Source organism: Berghia stephanieae, chromosome 11 (assembly GCF_034508935.2).
Source record: "Berghia stephanieae isolate SIO BIC M18660-M18661 chromosome 11, UCSD_Bste_1.3, whole genome shotgun sequence".
NCBI lineage: Eukaryota > Metazoa > Mollusca > Gastropoda > Nudibranchia > Aeolidiidae > Berghia > Berghia stephanieae.
Genome location: NC_088370.1, coordinates 42,191,162 through 42,203,661, shown reverse-complemented (window position 1 = coordinate 42,203,661; position 12,500 = coordinate 42,191,162). Strand labels below are relative to the sequence as shown.

The following is a 12,500-nucleotide window of genomic DNA, read 5'->3' as shown; positions in this document are numbered from 1 at the left end:
TTTGCGATCACTGAGGCACCTCGCTTCACAGCATGGTGCCAAATTCAATTCAACGTAATGTTTTATTTTTTTGTCAATATCCAATAGAAATCATAAATTGACTTAGAAGTTCCAACTAACATATAAAAATAAGTAAAATCAATTAGGCCCCTTATATATTTATTCACATTATTAATTAGTTACAAAAACACCAAAGAAACAAAAAATCAAAAAATAAATCGACACAGAACAGAAATCAACCTAAATCAGTTACTGGACCAAGTCGGCTATTATCATGATGATGGTAATAATAATAATAATAATAATAATAATAATAATAATAATAATAATAATAATAATATGATGATGATGATGATGATGATGATGATGATGATGATGATGATGATGATGATGATGATGATGATGATGATGATGATGATGATGATGATGATGATGATGATGATAATAATAATAATAATAATAACAAATATAATAATAATGATGATGATGATGATGATGATGATGATGATGATGATAATGATAAAAATAATAATAATAATAATAATGATAATAATAATAATAATAATAATAATAATAATGATAATAATAATAATGAAAAAAGAAATAATAATAATAATAATAATAATGATGATAATAATAATGATAATAATAACAATAATAATAATAATAATAATAATAATAATAATAATAATAATAATAATAATAATAATAATAATAATAATAATAATATAATCTTTGCTGTCCAAAAAAATGGGGGAAGGGGGGGGGGATATAAGCAATTTATTCGATAGGCCATAGGCCATGGAGCAATTGCGTGCTATCCTTTAAATGGGATATTGCCTAACGCAAAGTGTTTTCCCTCAAACTAAAAGAGGCATCGAGCTATCGAGATGATTGATAGGTCACATATAAAGTATGGTGTCAATATGATGACCGATAGATAGATAGATAGATAGATATATAGATAGATAGATAGATAGATAGATAGATAGATAGATAGATAGATAGATAGATAGATAGATAGATAGATTTTGAGTGAGATAGAGAGGGAGGAAAGAGAGGGTTGTGGAAAAAAAAATATATATAAATATATATATAAATATATATATATATATATATATATATATATATATATATATATATAGAGAGAGAGAGAGAGAAAGAGAGAGAGAGAGAGAGAGAGAGAGAGAGAGAGAGAGAGAGAGAGAGAGAGAGAGAGAGAGAGAGGAGAAATAACAATGTGAAATTGAATGTATGCTTCAATTAGATATACGAAAACTAAAAAAGGACCTTACAGCTTTTCCCTTTATCGAAATAACAGGATGAATGAAACACTACAGACGAATGAGATAATGATGTAGTGGCGTTGTTAAGATGAATTAATCTTAATAATTATCACTGAAATTATGGAATCAGTACTGTTAGACACCAACACAATTGATTATGTCCAATTGCTGTTAAATTATTAAAGTTTCATCTAACTACGCCACCACCACATTATCTCATTCGTCGTAGTGTTTCATAAATCCCGTTTTGTTGATAAAGGGGAAACCCGAAACGTCCATTTTGTCTGTTTTCGTATATTACATGGAAGCTTACATTCAATTTCACATTGTTATTTATGACATTATTAAAGTAATCTGACTGTGAACATGCTATTGCAGTATTTAAAGCTTGTAAAGATATAGATGGAGAAATGGATATCTAGCGAAATAGCTAGATAGATAGATAGATAGATAGATAGATAGATAGATAGATAAATAAATAGATAGATAGATAGATAGATAGATAGAAGGATAGATAGATAGATAGAAGGATAGATAGATAGATAGATAGTAGATAGATAGATAGATAGATAGATAGATAGATAGACAGATAGATAGATAGATAGATAGATAGATAGAAGGATAGATAGATAGATAGATAAATAGATAGATAGATAGATAGATAGATAGATAGACAGAATGATGTATGCAAAGATAGATGAATAGAAAACAAACAATTGTCTCACCTGAATGTTCCCCATGATGTGTTTGTGTTTCACAGACTGGAGAATGGCAACCTCCTTTTGAAACATCTTGTAGTTCTCCTTTCCATCGTCTTGGGTTTTCTTGGAGAACGTTTTAACAGCTTCCAACGGTTGGTTACTGGCACCGCTGGGTTTGGCCAGGACGACCTGCCCCATCATACCTCTTCCTAAGACACGGACACGGGTGTAACCGTACTTGGTAAAGAAGTCTTCTGGACATGTGTACACCGTTGCCTTCAGTGACGCCATCTTAGGATTCTGGAATTCCAACTTCTCTATAGGAACACTTGTAGATCTGAGATTATTTTTTGTAGCACTAACGTGTTTGAAAATAATCACAGAAATTATTGGTCACAATTGTTAGGCCCCAACCACGATTGATTCTCGAATTTCAACTTCTCTATAAGAGGACTTGTAGATCTGAGATTATGTTTAGCACTAACGCGTTTGAAATATTCACAGAAATGATGGAATCACCACTGATAAACACCAAAAGATTGAATGTATATATGTGTCCAATTGCTGTTAAAATATTCAAGATGATATCAATGTATCCAATATTGAAAAAATCACAATTATAAACGAGATCACAATTTGTAAAAATCACATCATGCGTTTAGGATTGAAATTTTTCAACTGAAGATAAGTTTCAAAACGAATCAATCCGTTTTAGAAGGCAATGTTTAGACTCCTCCCATTTGTCAGAGACAACCAATCGGAACCAGTCGTTAAGTCACATGACAGCAAGGTGGCTCCATACCTGCCCATTGTTCTAACTTGGCCACGGCGTCGACTGTCGGTCACTTCAAAGGTCTTACTTGGTGACGGCCTCCACTGTCGGTCACTTCAAGGATCTTACTTGGTGACGGCGACCACTGTCGGTCACTTCAAGGATCTTACTCGGTGACGGCGTCCACTGTCGGTCACTTCAAGGGGTGCTGGTTTTGTTTTGTTTACTTTAGAGGACAATGACCATTGTTACCGTCCGAAAAGTTTTGCTTGTTCATCAAGGAGAGCAAAGACATCAAATAATTTCCCCTTTGTCGGGTGGACAACACCTTTGATTAATTGTAAAACAACATTCTTTGATCGTGTTTTATTGATGTAGGTAATCTAGGTGTAGGGTTCGAGCCTCGCTCGGCGCATAGTTGAGTCCTTGGAGAAGGCTCTTTACACACATTCTCTCACCGTACTCAGGTGTAGAATGAATACTTGTTGACTCTGTCCGAAAAAAATGTAATATCGCCTAACAGGCGTCAAGTCCCGTCCTAAATGTTGAATGTTTCTGTTGCCCAGGGACCCCTTTTAAAGCGCTTTGAGCACGTTATGTAATTATTGCACTATATAAAATCTCATTTTAAGGCTATTAATGAACCTATCTCTCTCTCTCTCTCTCTCTCTCTCTCTCTCTCTCTCTCTCTTTATATATATATTATATATATATATATATTATATATCTTTCTCTCTCTCTTTCTCTTTCTCTCTATCTCTATCTCTCTCTCTCTATCAATATATCTATCTATCTATCTATCAATCAATCAATCTATCTATCTATCTTTCTATCTATCTATCTATCTATCTCTCTCTCTCTCTCATTCTCTCTTTCTTTCTAATGTAATTGTTAATTGTAACCAATCCAGTCATTGACCAAGCTTGATATAAAATTAGTAGTATCAAGAATGAGTCACGCTTCTGTGGTACTCTGACAATAACGTATTTAAAATTTTGGTCAGTAAAATAGTCCTGCAAATATCGATCAATTAAAATGGCCATCAATGTGCGGCAATGTGGTCTTGTGCTATGACACTCACGTTCGGTTCGGAAGGTCATGGGTTCGAGTCTCGCTCGGCGCATAGTTGAGTCCTTGGAAAAGACTCTTTACTCACAATCTCTCACCGTACTCAGATGTAAAACGAGTTCATGGCCGTTAACAGCGTTGTCTTTGTCCGAAAACATTCTAATACCGCCTAATATGCGTCATTTACCGTTCTACGTATTAAGTGTTGCTGAGCCAGGGACCCCTTGTAAAGCGGTTGGAGCACGTTTAGTAGATATTGCGCTATATAAAAGCTCTTTTTTGTCTCTTACTGATGTTCCAGTTTTGAGAGGTTCTTTTTTTCTGGATAAGGGTAATGTTAATCGATCGATACTTGAAGGACAAGTTTCCTGGCCAAAATTTTAATTACCTGATTGCCCTTGTTTTGTTTTTGTTTTTTGTTTGTTTGTTTTTTGTTTTTTTTTCATGAAAACGACAAAATAAAAAATATAGATTAAGGGTAATCCCCCCCCCCCAACGTTTCTGATGTTGAGCGCTACTGGTCAAAAGTCAGCCAGGCGAAAATGATAACAAAACTCTGGTCCCACGTTGCCTCCTTGGGTAAGACACTTTGCGCATAGAACAACATTTAACTCAACGTGATACTAAGCTCCTAGAAGCCATGGACTGTAAAATGTCAGGAACAAAAATGAAAACATCAGCTTTACGAGATAAACAAAAACAAACATATAAGGGGAGGGGGGGGGGAGGATGAGGGCGGGCTAGGCGAGATTGGCATTTTTACAAATCAAGTGGCATTGAGCTTGTTCAATGACTGGATATGTGTCAATAAATCTTAACTATGATAAGAGAGAAAAAGATATAGAGAGGTAGAGGGAGATAGATAGGTAAGAATGAAAGAGACAGAAAGTGATAGGGTAGGAGAGACAGATAGAGAGAGGGTGTGAGAGAGAGAGAGAGAGATAAAGATACGAAGATAAAGGGGTTAGCATGACTTTAATTTTTGCTAATAAAGTGGTAATGAGCTTGGTAATTGACTGGATAGGTAACAATAATTCAAACTTTGATGACGAGAGAGAGAGAGAGAGAGAGAGAGAGAGAGAGAGGGGAGTGAGAAAGAGAGAGTGTGTGTGTGTGTGTGTGTGAAAGAGAGAGATAGAGAAAAAAAAAGAAAAAAAGAGAGAGAGTGTGTGTGTGTGTGAGAGAGAGAGATAGAGAGAGAGAGGGAGAGAGAGAGAGAGATAGAGAGAGAGAGGGAGAGAGAGAGAGAGAGAGAGAGAGAGAGAGAGTTTGATTAATGGAAGTGTCTGACAATGAAACAAGCCTACATCGTAGAACACCCATAGATCTATCAATAAAACAAGCCTACATCATAGAACACCCATAGATCTATCAATAAAACAAGCCAACATCGTAGAACACCCATAGATCTATCAATAAAACAAGCCTACATCATAGAACACCCATAGATCTATCAATGAAACAAGCCTACATCGTAGAACCACACCATAGATCTATCAATAAAACAAGCCTACATCGTAGAACACCCATAGATCTATCAATAAAACAAGCCTACATCGTAGAACACCCATAGATCTATCAATAAAACAAGATCAAAGAATTCTGGATTCCAATTCATCAATGGTGTTGTTCACCTGACAAAGTAATATTAATTGATCTTTTATATAGCGCAATATCTATTAAATGTACTCAAATCGCTTTACAATGGGTCCCTTACCAACAGCAACATGTAACATGACGTCTGTTATCCGATACTACAATTTTTTTCCGGGCAGAGACAACGCTGTTAACAGCCAGGTACTCATTTTACACTTGAGTACTGTGAGAGAATGTGAGTAAAGAGCCATTTCCAAGGACACAACAATGCGCCGAGCAAGGCCCGAACTCAGGACCTTCCTATCCGAAAGCGAGTGTCATATCACTTGACCACATTGAATTGCCTCAGAAGTAAGAGGAGACGAAATTATTTGATAGTTTTTGGTGTCCACACCAAACAAACAATAGTCTTTGAACAGAAACTATTGTCATTGTCCTTTTAAAATAAACAAAATGAACCTAACGCACTTTGTAGTGGCCGATAGTTGACTACGCAGACAGGAGAAAAAAGTGTTAAGGATATGTCAGAAAGTACCTGCGATAGATTTGCGTCATACCTACAAGATAGAAAGCAATTATCTCTGTCCGTCTTTCGCAATACACTATGGGTCTGTAAGAAAGAAAGAAAGAAAGAGAGAGAGAGAGAGAGAGAGAGAGAGAGAGAGAGAGAGAGAGTGTGTGTGTGTGTGTGTGTGTGCGTGTGTGTTTGTGTGTGTGTGTGTCTTAGTGTGTAGGTAAGAGAGAAAGAGAGAGAGAGAGAGACAGGAGAGAAAAAAAGCGGAATAGAATGTATGTTGTGTGTGTGTGTGTGTGTGTGTATATAAATATATATATATATATATATAATATATATATATATATGTGGGCGTGAGAGAGAGAGAGAGAGAGAGAGAGAGAGAGAGAGAGAGAGAGAGAGAGAGAGAGAGAGAGAGAGAGATAGGGGCAGACAGAGATAGAATTCATGATCATTAAATATCTGACATTAAAACAAGCCGCCATCCAAGGATACCTACATACACAAAACATGATCAAAGAATTTTGTATTCCAATTCATCCAAGGTGTTATTTACCCGATCAAAGAATGTTGTATTCCGATTCATTATTGGAGTTATTTACCCGATCAAAGGGACGACGAATCTTTTTGATGTCTTTGCTCTCCTTAATAAGCAGGCACTGTTTGTCGGACGGTAAGAATGGTCATTGTCCTCTTGAGTAAACAAAACAATACCAACACTCCTTGAAGTGACCGACAGTGGACGCCGTCACCAAGTAAGATGCTTGAAGTGACCGACAGTGGACGCCGTAGCCAAGTAAGAACAATGGGCAGGTATGGAGGCACCTTGCTGTCATGTGATTTAACGACTGGTTTTGATTGGTCGTGTCTGACAAATGGGAGGAGTCTAAACATTGGACTCTAAAACGGATTGATTCGTTTGGAAACTTATCTTCAGTTGGAAATTTTCAATCCTAAACGCATGTTGTGATTTTTACAAATTGTGATCTCGTTTATAATTGTGATTTTTTAAATAGTGGATGCATTGATACAGAATATTTTAACGTATAATCAATTGTGTTTGGTGCTTATGAGTGGTGATTCCATAATTTCTGTCATTATTTAAAACGCTTTAGTGCTTAAAATAATTTCAGATCTACAAGTATTCTTATAGAAAAGTTGGAATTCCAGAATTCTAAGATGGCGTCACTGAAGGCAACGGTGTATACATGTCCAGAAGACTTCTTTACCAAGTACGGTTACACCCGTGTTCGTGTCCTAGGAAGAGGGATGATGGGGCAGGTGGTGCTGGCCAAACCCAGTGGTGCCAGTAACCAACCGTTGGAAGCTGTTAAAACGTTCTCCAAGAAAACCCAAGACGATGGAAAGGAGAACTACAAGATGTTTCAGAAGGAGGTTGCCATTCTCCAGTCTGTGAAACACAAACACATCATGGACAATATTCAGGTGAGACAATTGTTTGTTTTCTATTCATCTATCTTTGCATACATCATTCTGTCTATCTATCTATCTATCTATCTATCTATCTATCTATCTATCTATCTATCTATCTATCTATCTATCTATCTATCTATCTATCTATCTATCTATCTATCTATCTATCTATCTATCTATCTATCTATCTATCTATCTATCTATCTATCTATCTATCTATCTATCTATCTATCTATCTATCTATCTATCTATCTATCTATCTTATCTATCTATCTATCTATCTATCTATCTATCTATCTATATCTATCTATCTATCTATCTATCTATCTATCTATCTATCTATCTATCTATCTATCTATCTATCTATCTATCTATCTATCTATCTATCTATCTATCTATCTTCTATCTATCTATCTATCTATCTATCTATATATATATATATTATATATATATATATAGATCTGTCTATCTATCTATCTATCTATCTATCTATCTATCTATCTATCTATCTATCTATCTATATTTCTATCTATCTATCAATTGATCTTTCTATCTATCTATCTAGCTCTCTATCAATTGATATATCTATAGATCTATCTATCTATCTATCTATCTATCTATCTATCTATCTATCTATCTATCTATCTATCTATCTATCTATCTATCTATCTATCTATCTATATCTAGCTATCTAGCTATATCCGTTTCACCATCTTTATCTTTTTAAATTTTAAAAACTGCAATAGCATTAATACACAGTCAGTTTACATTATTTAAGTCAAGCACAATTGATATTATCGTTCAACAATCTCCCTCTCTCTCTCTCTCTCTCTCTCTCTCTCTCTCTTTTGTGTGTTATATATATATATATATATATATATAATTATATATATATATATATTATATATACCTTCTATCCCCACCCCTCTCTTTGTCTGTCTCTCATTCTTTCTTTCTCTCTCCCTCTCTCTTACTCTGTCTCTCTCTCTCTCTCTCTCTCTCTCTCTCTCTCTCTCTCTTTCTCTCTCTCTATCAATCTCAATTATTATCATTATCATTATTATTATTATTATTATTATTATTATTATTATTATTATTATTATTATTATTATTATTATTATTATTATTATTATTATTATTATTATTACTTTTATTATTATTATTATTATTTCACCCTATATTGCCGACTTGGTCAAGTTATTGTTTTAGTCCTGTGTAGATTTATTTTTGTCTGTTTGTTGTTTTATTAAATAATTGATAATGTGAATAAATATATGGGTATAATTGATCTATATCTATAATATAGGGGGCCAATTTGATTTTAGTTATTCTTTATAATAATAATAATGATATTAATAATAATAATAATAATAATAATAATAATAATAATAATATAATAATAATAATAATAATAATAATAATAATAATAATAATAATAATAATAATAATAATAATAATAATATAATAATAATAATAATAATAATAATAATAATAATAATAATAATAATAATAATAATAATAATAATAATAATAATAATGATAATATATCAAACATCATGAAGCCCATTGAGTATAGTTAGTTTGTGGAAATGTATTCATTGGTCACGGGATTGAGTGAGTGAGTGATCCTCCGAAATGCCCATATCAATTTTTATATATATAATATCGGTGTGAAGCAAATACCATAAATTGACTCTGAGCATTAACAGCATTTTATCTGGGATATCGCCTTCCATATGTCGTCCAACTTGTTAAGTGTTGCTGTTGGCTTGGGAGCACCTTGTAAAGCGATTTGAGCACGTTATTTGATATGAATTAGATAAAATATAAAATAAAATTCCTTTTATTCATCTCCAAGGGGAAATTTGTATTTAGGGTCTATCCCAAGGGAAGACTTGAATAACCCATGCGTCAGCCGCAGATTAGCGCCGTAAAGTGAGGTAGGGCGAGAAGACGTGCTCAAGCCACACAGAGCAGCGGCGGGTGATTGAACTCTGTATATTTCGGGTACGAAGCAAAGACTGTACCATTGAGCCACGCTGCCGCTTATGAATGATTACATTTTTATTTGTTTTAAAATCTTATATTATTTTCTCTTTTTGTCCCCAGGCGGTGGAGTGTCCAGAGGAATACATCCTGTGTATGCCTTTCTACCAGGAGGGAAGTCTCAAGCTACACCTGTCTACACTGACCATCAAACTCATAGACAAATACCTGATCCAACTGACCAGTGCCGTCCTCTACCTGCACAAACGTCATCTTGTACACCGAGATATCAAACCTGACAACGTCCTGATCACGGATGACGGCAATGTCATTCTTACAGACTTTGGCCTGGCCTGTGTTGTCTCGTCCAATCCCAAATCTTGTATACCGATGATATGTGGTACCCGGGGGTACATGGCACCTGAGTTAGAGGAACCCAGACAGAAGAAAATCAACCTTTATAAGGTAACAAATCTACTGTCTTCTGTTTATGTTTTTCTTTGTTCTTTTTCTTTTTGTTTTATTCTGTGTTGCGGTCTTTGTTGTTGTTGTTGTTGTTTTTGTTGTTGTTGTTGTTGTTGTTGTTGTTGTTATTATTATTTTTGTTGTTGTTGTTGTTGTTGTATTTGTGTGGTGTTTTTAAAAATCTATTTGGTTTTAGTTTAATATTTTTTATATATGCAGACATTGTATTACAAAATAAATGCTTTATTTATTTCAGTATGTAAATAAGATTTGTATAAGTTAACCTTCTTGTGTGTGTGTGTGTGTGTGTGTGTGTGTGCGTGTGTGTGTTTGTGTGTGTTTTGGTGGTTATGTGCTGCTTCCGATCGGAATGTCCAAACAGCGCATAATTAAACCCTGGAAAAGGCTCTTTACTCACATTTACTCACCGTACTTCTGTGTAGAATGAATATCTGGCCGTTAACATCGTTCCCTCGGTCCCGAAAATAAGTACAATATTACCCCCAAACAGACGGCATGTATCATCCTATATTTCAAGTGTTGCTGTTAGATAGTGACCTTTGTAAAGCGCATTGTGTTTTGTGGATATTGCCCTATATAAATACATTTTCAAGTTATTTCTTTCTTTCTTTATAATAATATTATATTTATGAAATAAGAGATGGCGAACAGCGCGGCGGGTGGTCAACTTCAGTAGGAAAAAAAAAGTTGAGCTTTTATTTAGCGCAATATTCACTAAATGTGTTCAGAGCGCTTTACAAAGGGTCCCTGACCAACAGCAACGCTTAACATGTATAACGAGACATGAGGCCTATTAGGCGACATTGCAATTCTTTTTTTCGGACATAGACAACGCTGTTAATAGCCAGGTACTCATTTTACACCTGAGTACAGTGAGAGAATGTGAGTAAGGTGTCTTTTCCAAGGACTGACTCAACTATGCGCCGAGCGAGGCTCGAACCCAGGACCTTCAGATCCGAAAGCGAGAGTCATATCACTAGACCTTATAGCCGCAGTACCGTTTGGATACGAAGCCAAGAAACATACCGCTATGACTTGCTGCCATCATTGTAGATATTGCGTCTTTTACTTCTATTTCTGTTGGGTTTTTGTTGTTGCTTTTTTTTGTTTTTCTCAAGACAAAATTCCTACTCTGGCATCATCAATATATCTCTGTATTTCTGTCCCCAGTGTGACGTCTACTCTCTCGGTGTCGTCTTGTGGAACATGATATTCCGTCGGATTGGAACCCCAAACGGTCTGGACTACCTGACATATCTTCGATCACAACCAATCATTCCAGCATTCTACAAGAACTTGGTGGAGAATCTGTTACAACAGGATTCCAGTCTTAGATGGGATTGTCGTCAGTTGATGTCCACTCTCTCTCACTCTAGCACTACGTGATGGACATGCTGGACACTCTGTGATGGTCAGTGGTCGTTGTTGTTGTCATCATCATCATCATCATCATCATCATCATCATCATCATCCTCACCATCATCATCGTCGTCATCATCATCCTCACCATCATCATCATCATCATCATCATCATCATCATCATCATCATCATCATCATCATCATCATCATCATCATCTTCACCATCATCATTATCATCATAATCATCATCGTTATTTTTACCAGTGATGTTGGATCCTCATAATAGCCCATGTCTGTTTACAGATTCAAACTGTGGTGTCCCAGTTGCTGACCTTTCATCAAGCGTGGAAATAGAAGATAAGTGTTTCATCATCATCATCATCATCATCATCATCATCATCATCATCATCATCATCATCATCATCATCATCATCATCATCATGATAATAATAATAATAATAATAATAATAATAATAATAATAATAATAATAATGTAATAATAATAATATAATAATAATAATAATAATAATAATAATAATAATAATAATAATAATAATATAATAATAATAATAATAATAATAATAATAATAATAATAATAATATAATAAATAATAATGATGATGATAATAATAATAATAATAATAATAATAATAATAATAATAATAATAAATAATAATAATAATAATATAATAATAATAATTATTATTATTATTATTATTTTATATAGTAATGATAATCATAATCGTCATCCATATCGTCATCATCATCATCATCATCATCATCATCATCATCGTCATCGTCATCGTCATCATCATCATCATCATCATCGTCATCATCATCATCATCATCATCAATGTTTATGTTTATTCATCTTAACAACGCCACTACCACATTATCTCATTCGTCAGTAGTTTTTCATTCATCCTGTTTTGTAGATAAAGGGGAAACCCGAAACGTCCAGTTTATCTGATTTTGTATAATAAATTGAAGCTTACATTCATTTTTACATTGTTTTTCACCCCCTGGGAAAGGAAATTAGTCTATCGCAAGGTATTTTCCTCCAGATAAAACAGTCCCAGCTACCCAATCACTGCTAGGTGGACAGGGAAGTCAGAGAAAGAAAAATCCACTACAGCCGGGATCGATCCCGGTGCCTTTGCTTTGCTTCTGATAAGAATGGTTTACCAACTGAGCTATCGGGACACCCATAATAACATGTTTTTATAGACAGAATGAAGTTGACGTCACTCGAGTCTTTGTTATTGTTTTTTTGCCACCCGCATTTATGAGTAATTCT

The 12,500-nt window shown here is 34.5% G+C and overlaps 2 protein-coding genes across 2 annotated transcripts in view; one reads left to right on the top strand and one right to left on the bottom strand.

The window, feature by feature from the left end:
- LOC144956434 (uncharacterized) overlaps positions 1-2,278 on the bottom strand; it is a 4,790-nt gene extending 2,512 nt beyond the window's left edge. The window contains exon 1 of the mRNA XM_078886935.1: positions 2,012-2,278. Coding sequence (XP_078743061.1) covers positions 2,012-2,278 — 267 coding nt within the window. The remainder of the gene's footprint in view (positions 1-2,011) is intronic.
- A 4,838-nt stretch (positions 2,279-7,116) lies between these two features.
- On the top strand, positions 7,117-11,229 carry LOC144956433 (uncharacterized). Its single transcript, XM_078886934.1, has 3 exons — positions 7,117-7,383; positions 9,481-9,822; positions 11,014-11,229. The coding sequence occupies exons 1-3, from the start codon at positions 7,117-7,119 to the stop codon at positions 11,227-11,229; spliced, it is 825 nt and encodes a 274-aa protein (XP_078743060.1).
- Positions 11,230-12,500: the final 1,271 nt, after the last annotated feature.

What these genes read in the sequence shown, in the direction of transcription:
- LOC144956433 (XM_078886934.1), top strand. Translation starts at nt 7,117, where the DNA reads ATGGCGTCACTGAAGGCAACGGTGTATACATGTCCAGAAGACTTCTTT. An exon ending in ACATCATGGACAATATTCAG is followed by an intron (nt 7,384 to 9,480) that starts GTGAGACAATTG and finishes TTTTGTCCCCAG; the next exon opens with GCGGTGGAGTGTCCAGAGGA. An exon ending in AGAAAATCAACCTTTATAAG is followed by an intron (nt 9,823 to 11,013) that starts GTAACAAATCTA and finishes TTCTGTCCCCAG; the next exon opens with TGTGACGTCTACTCTCTCGG.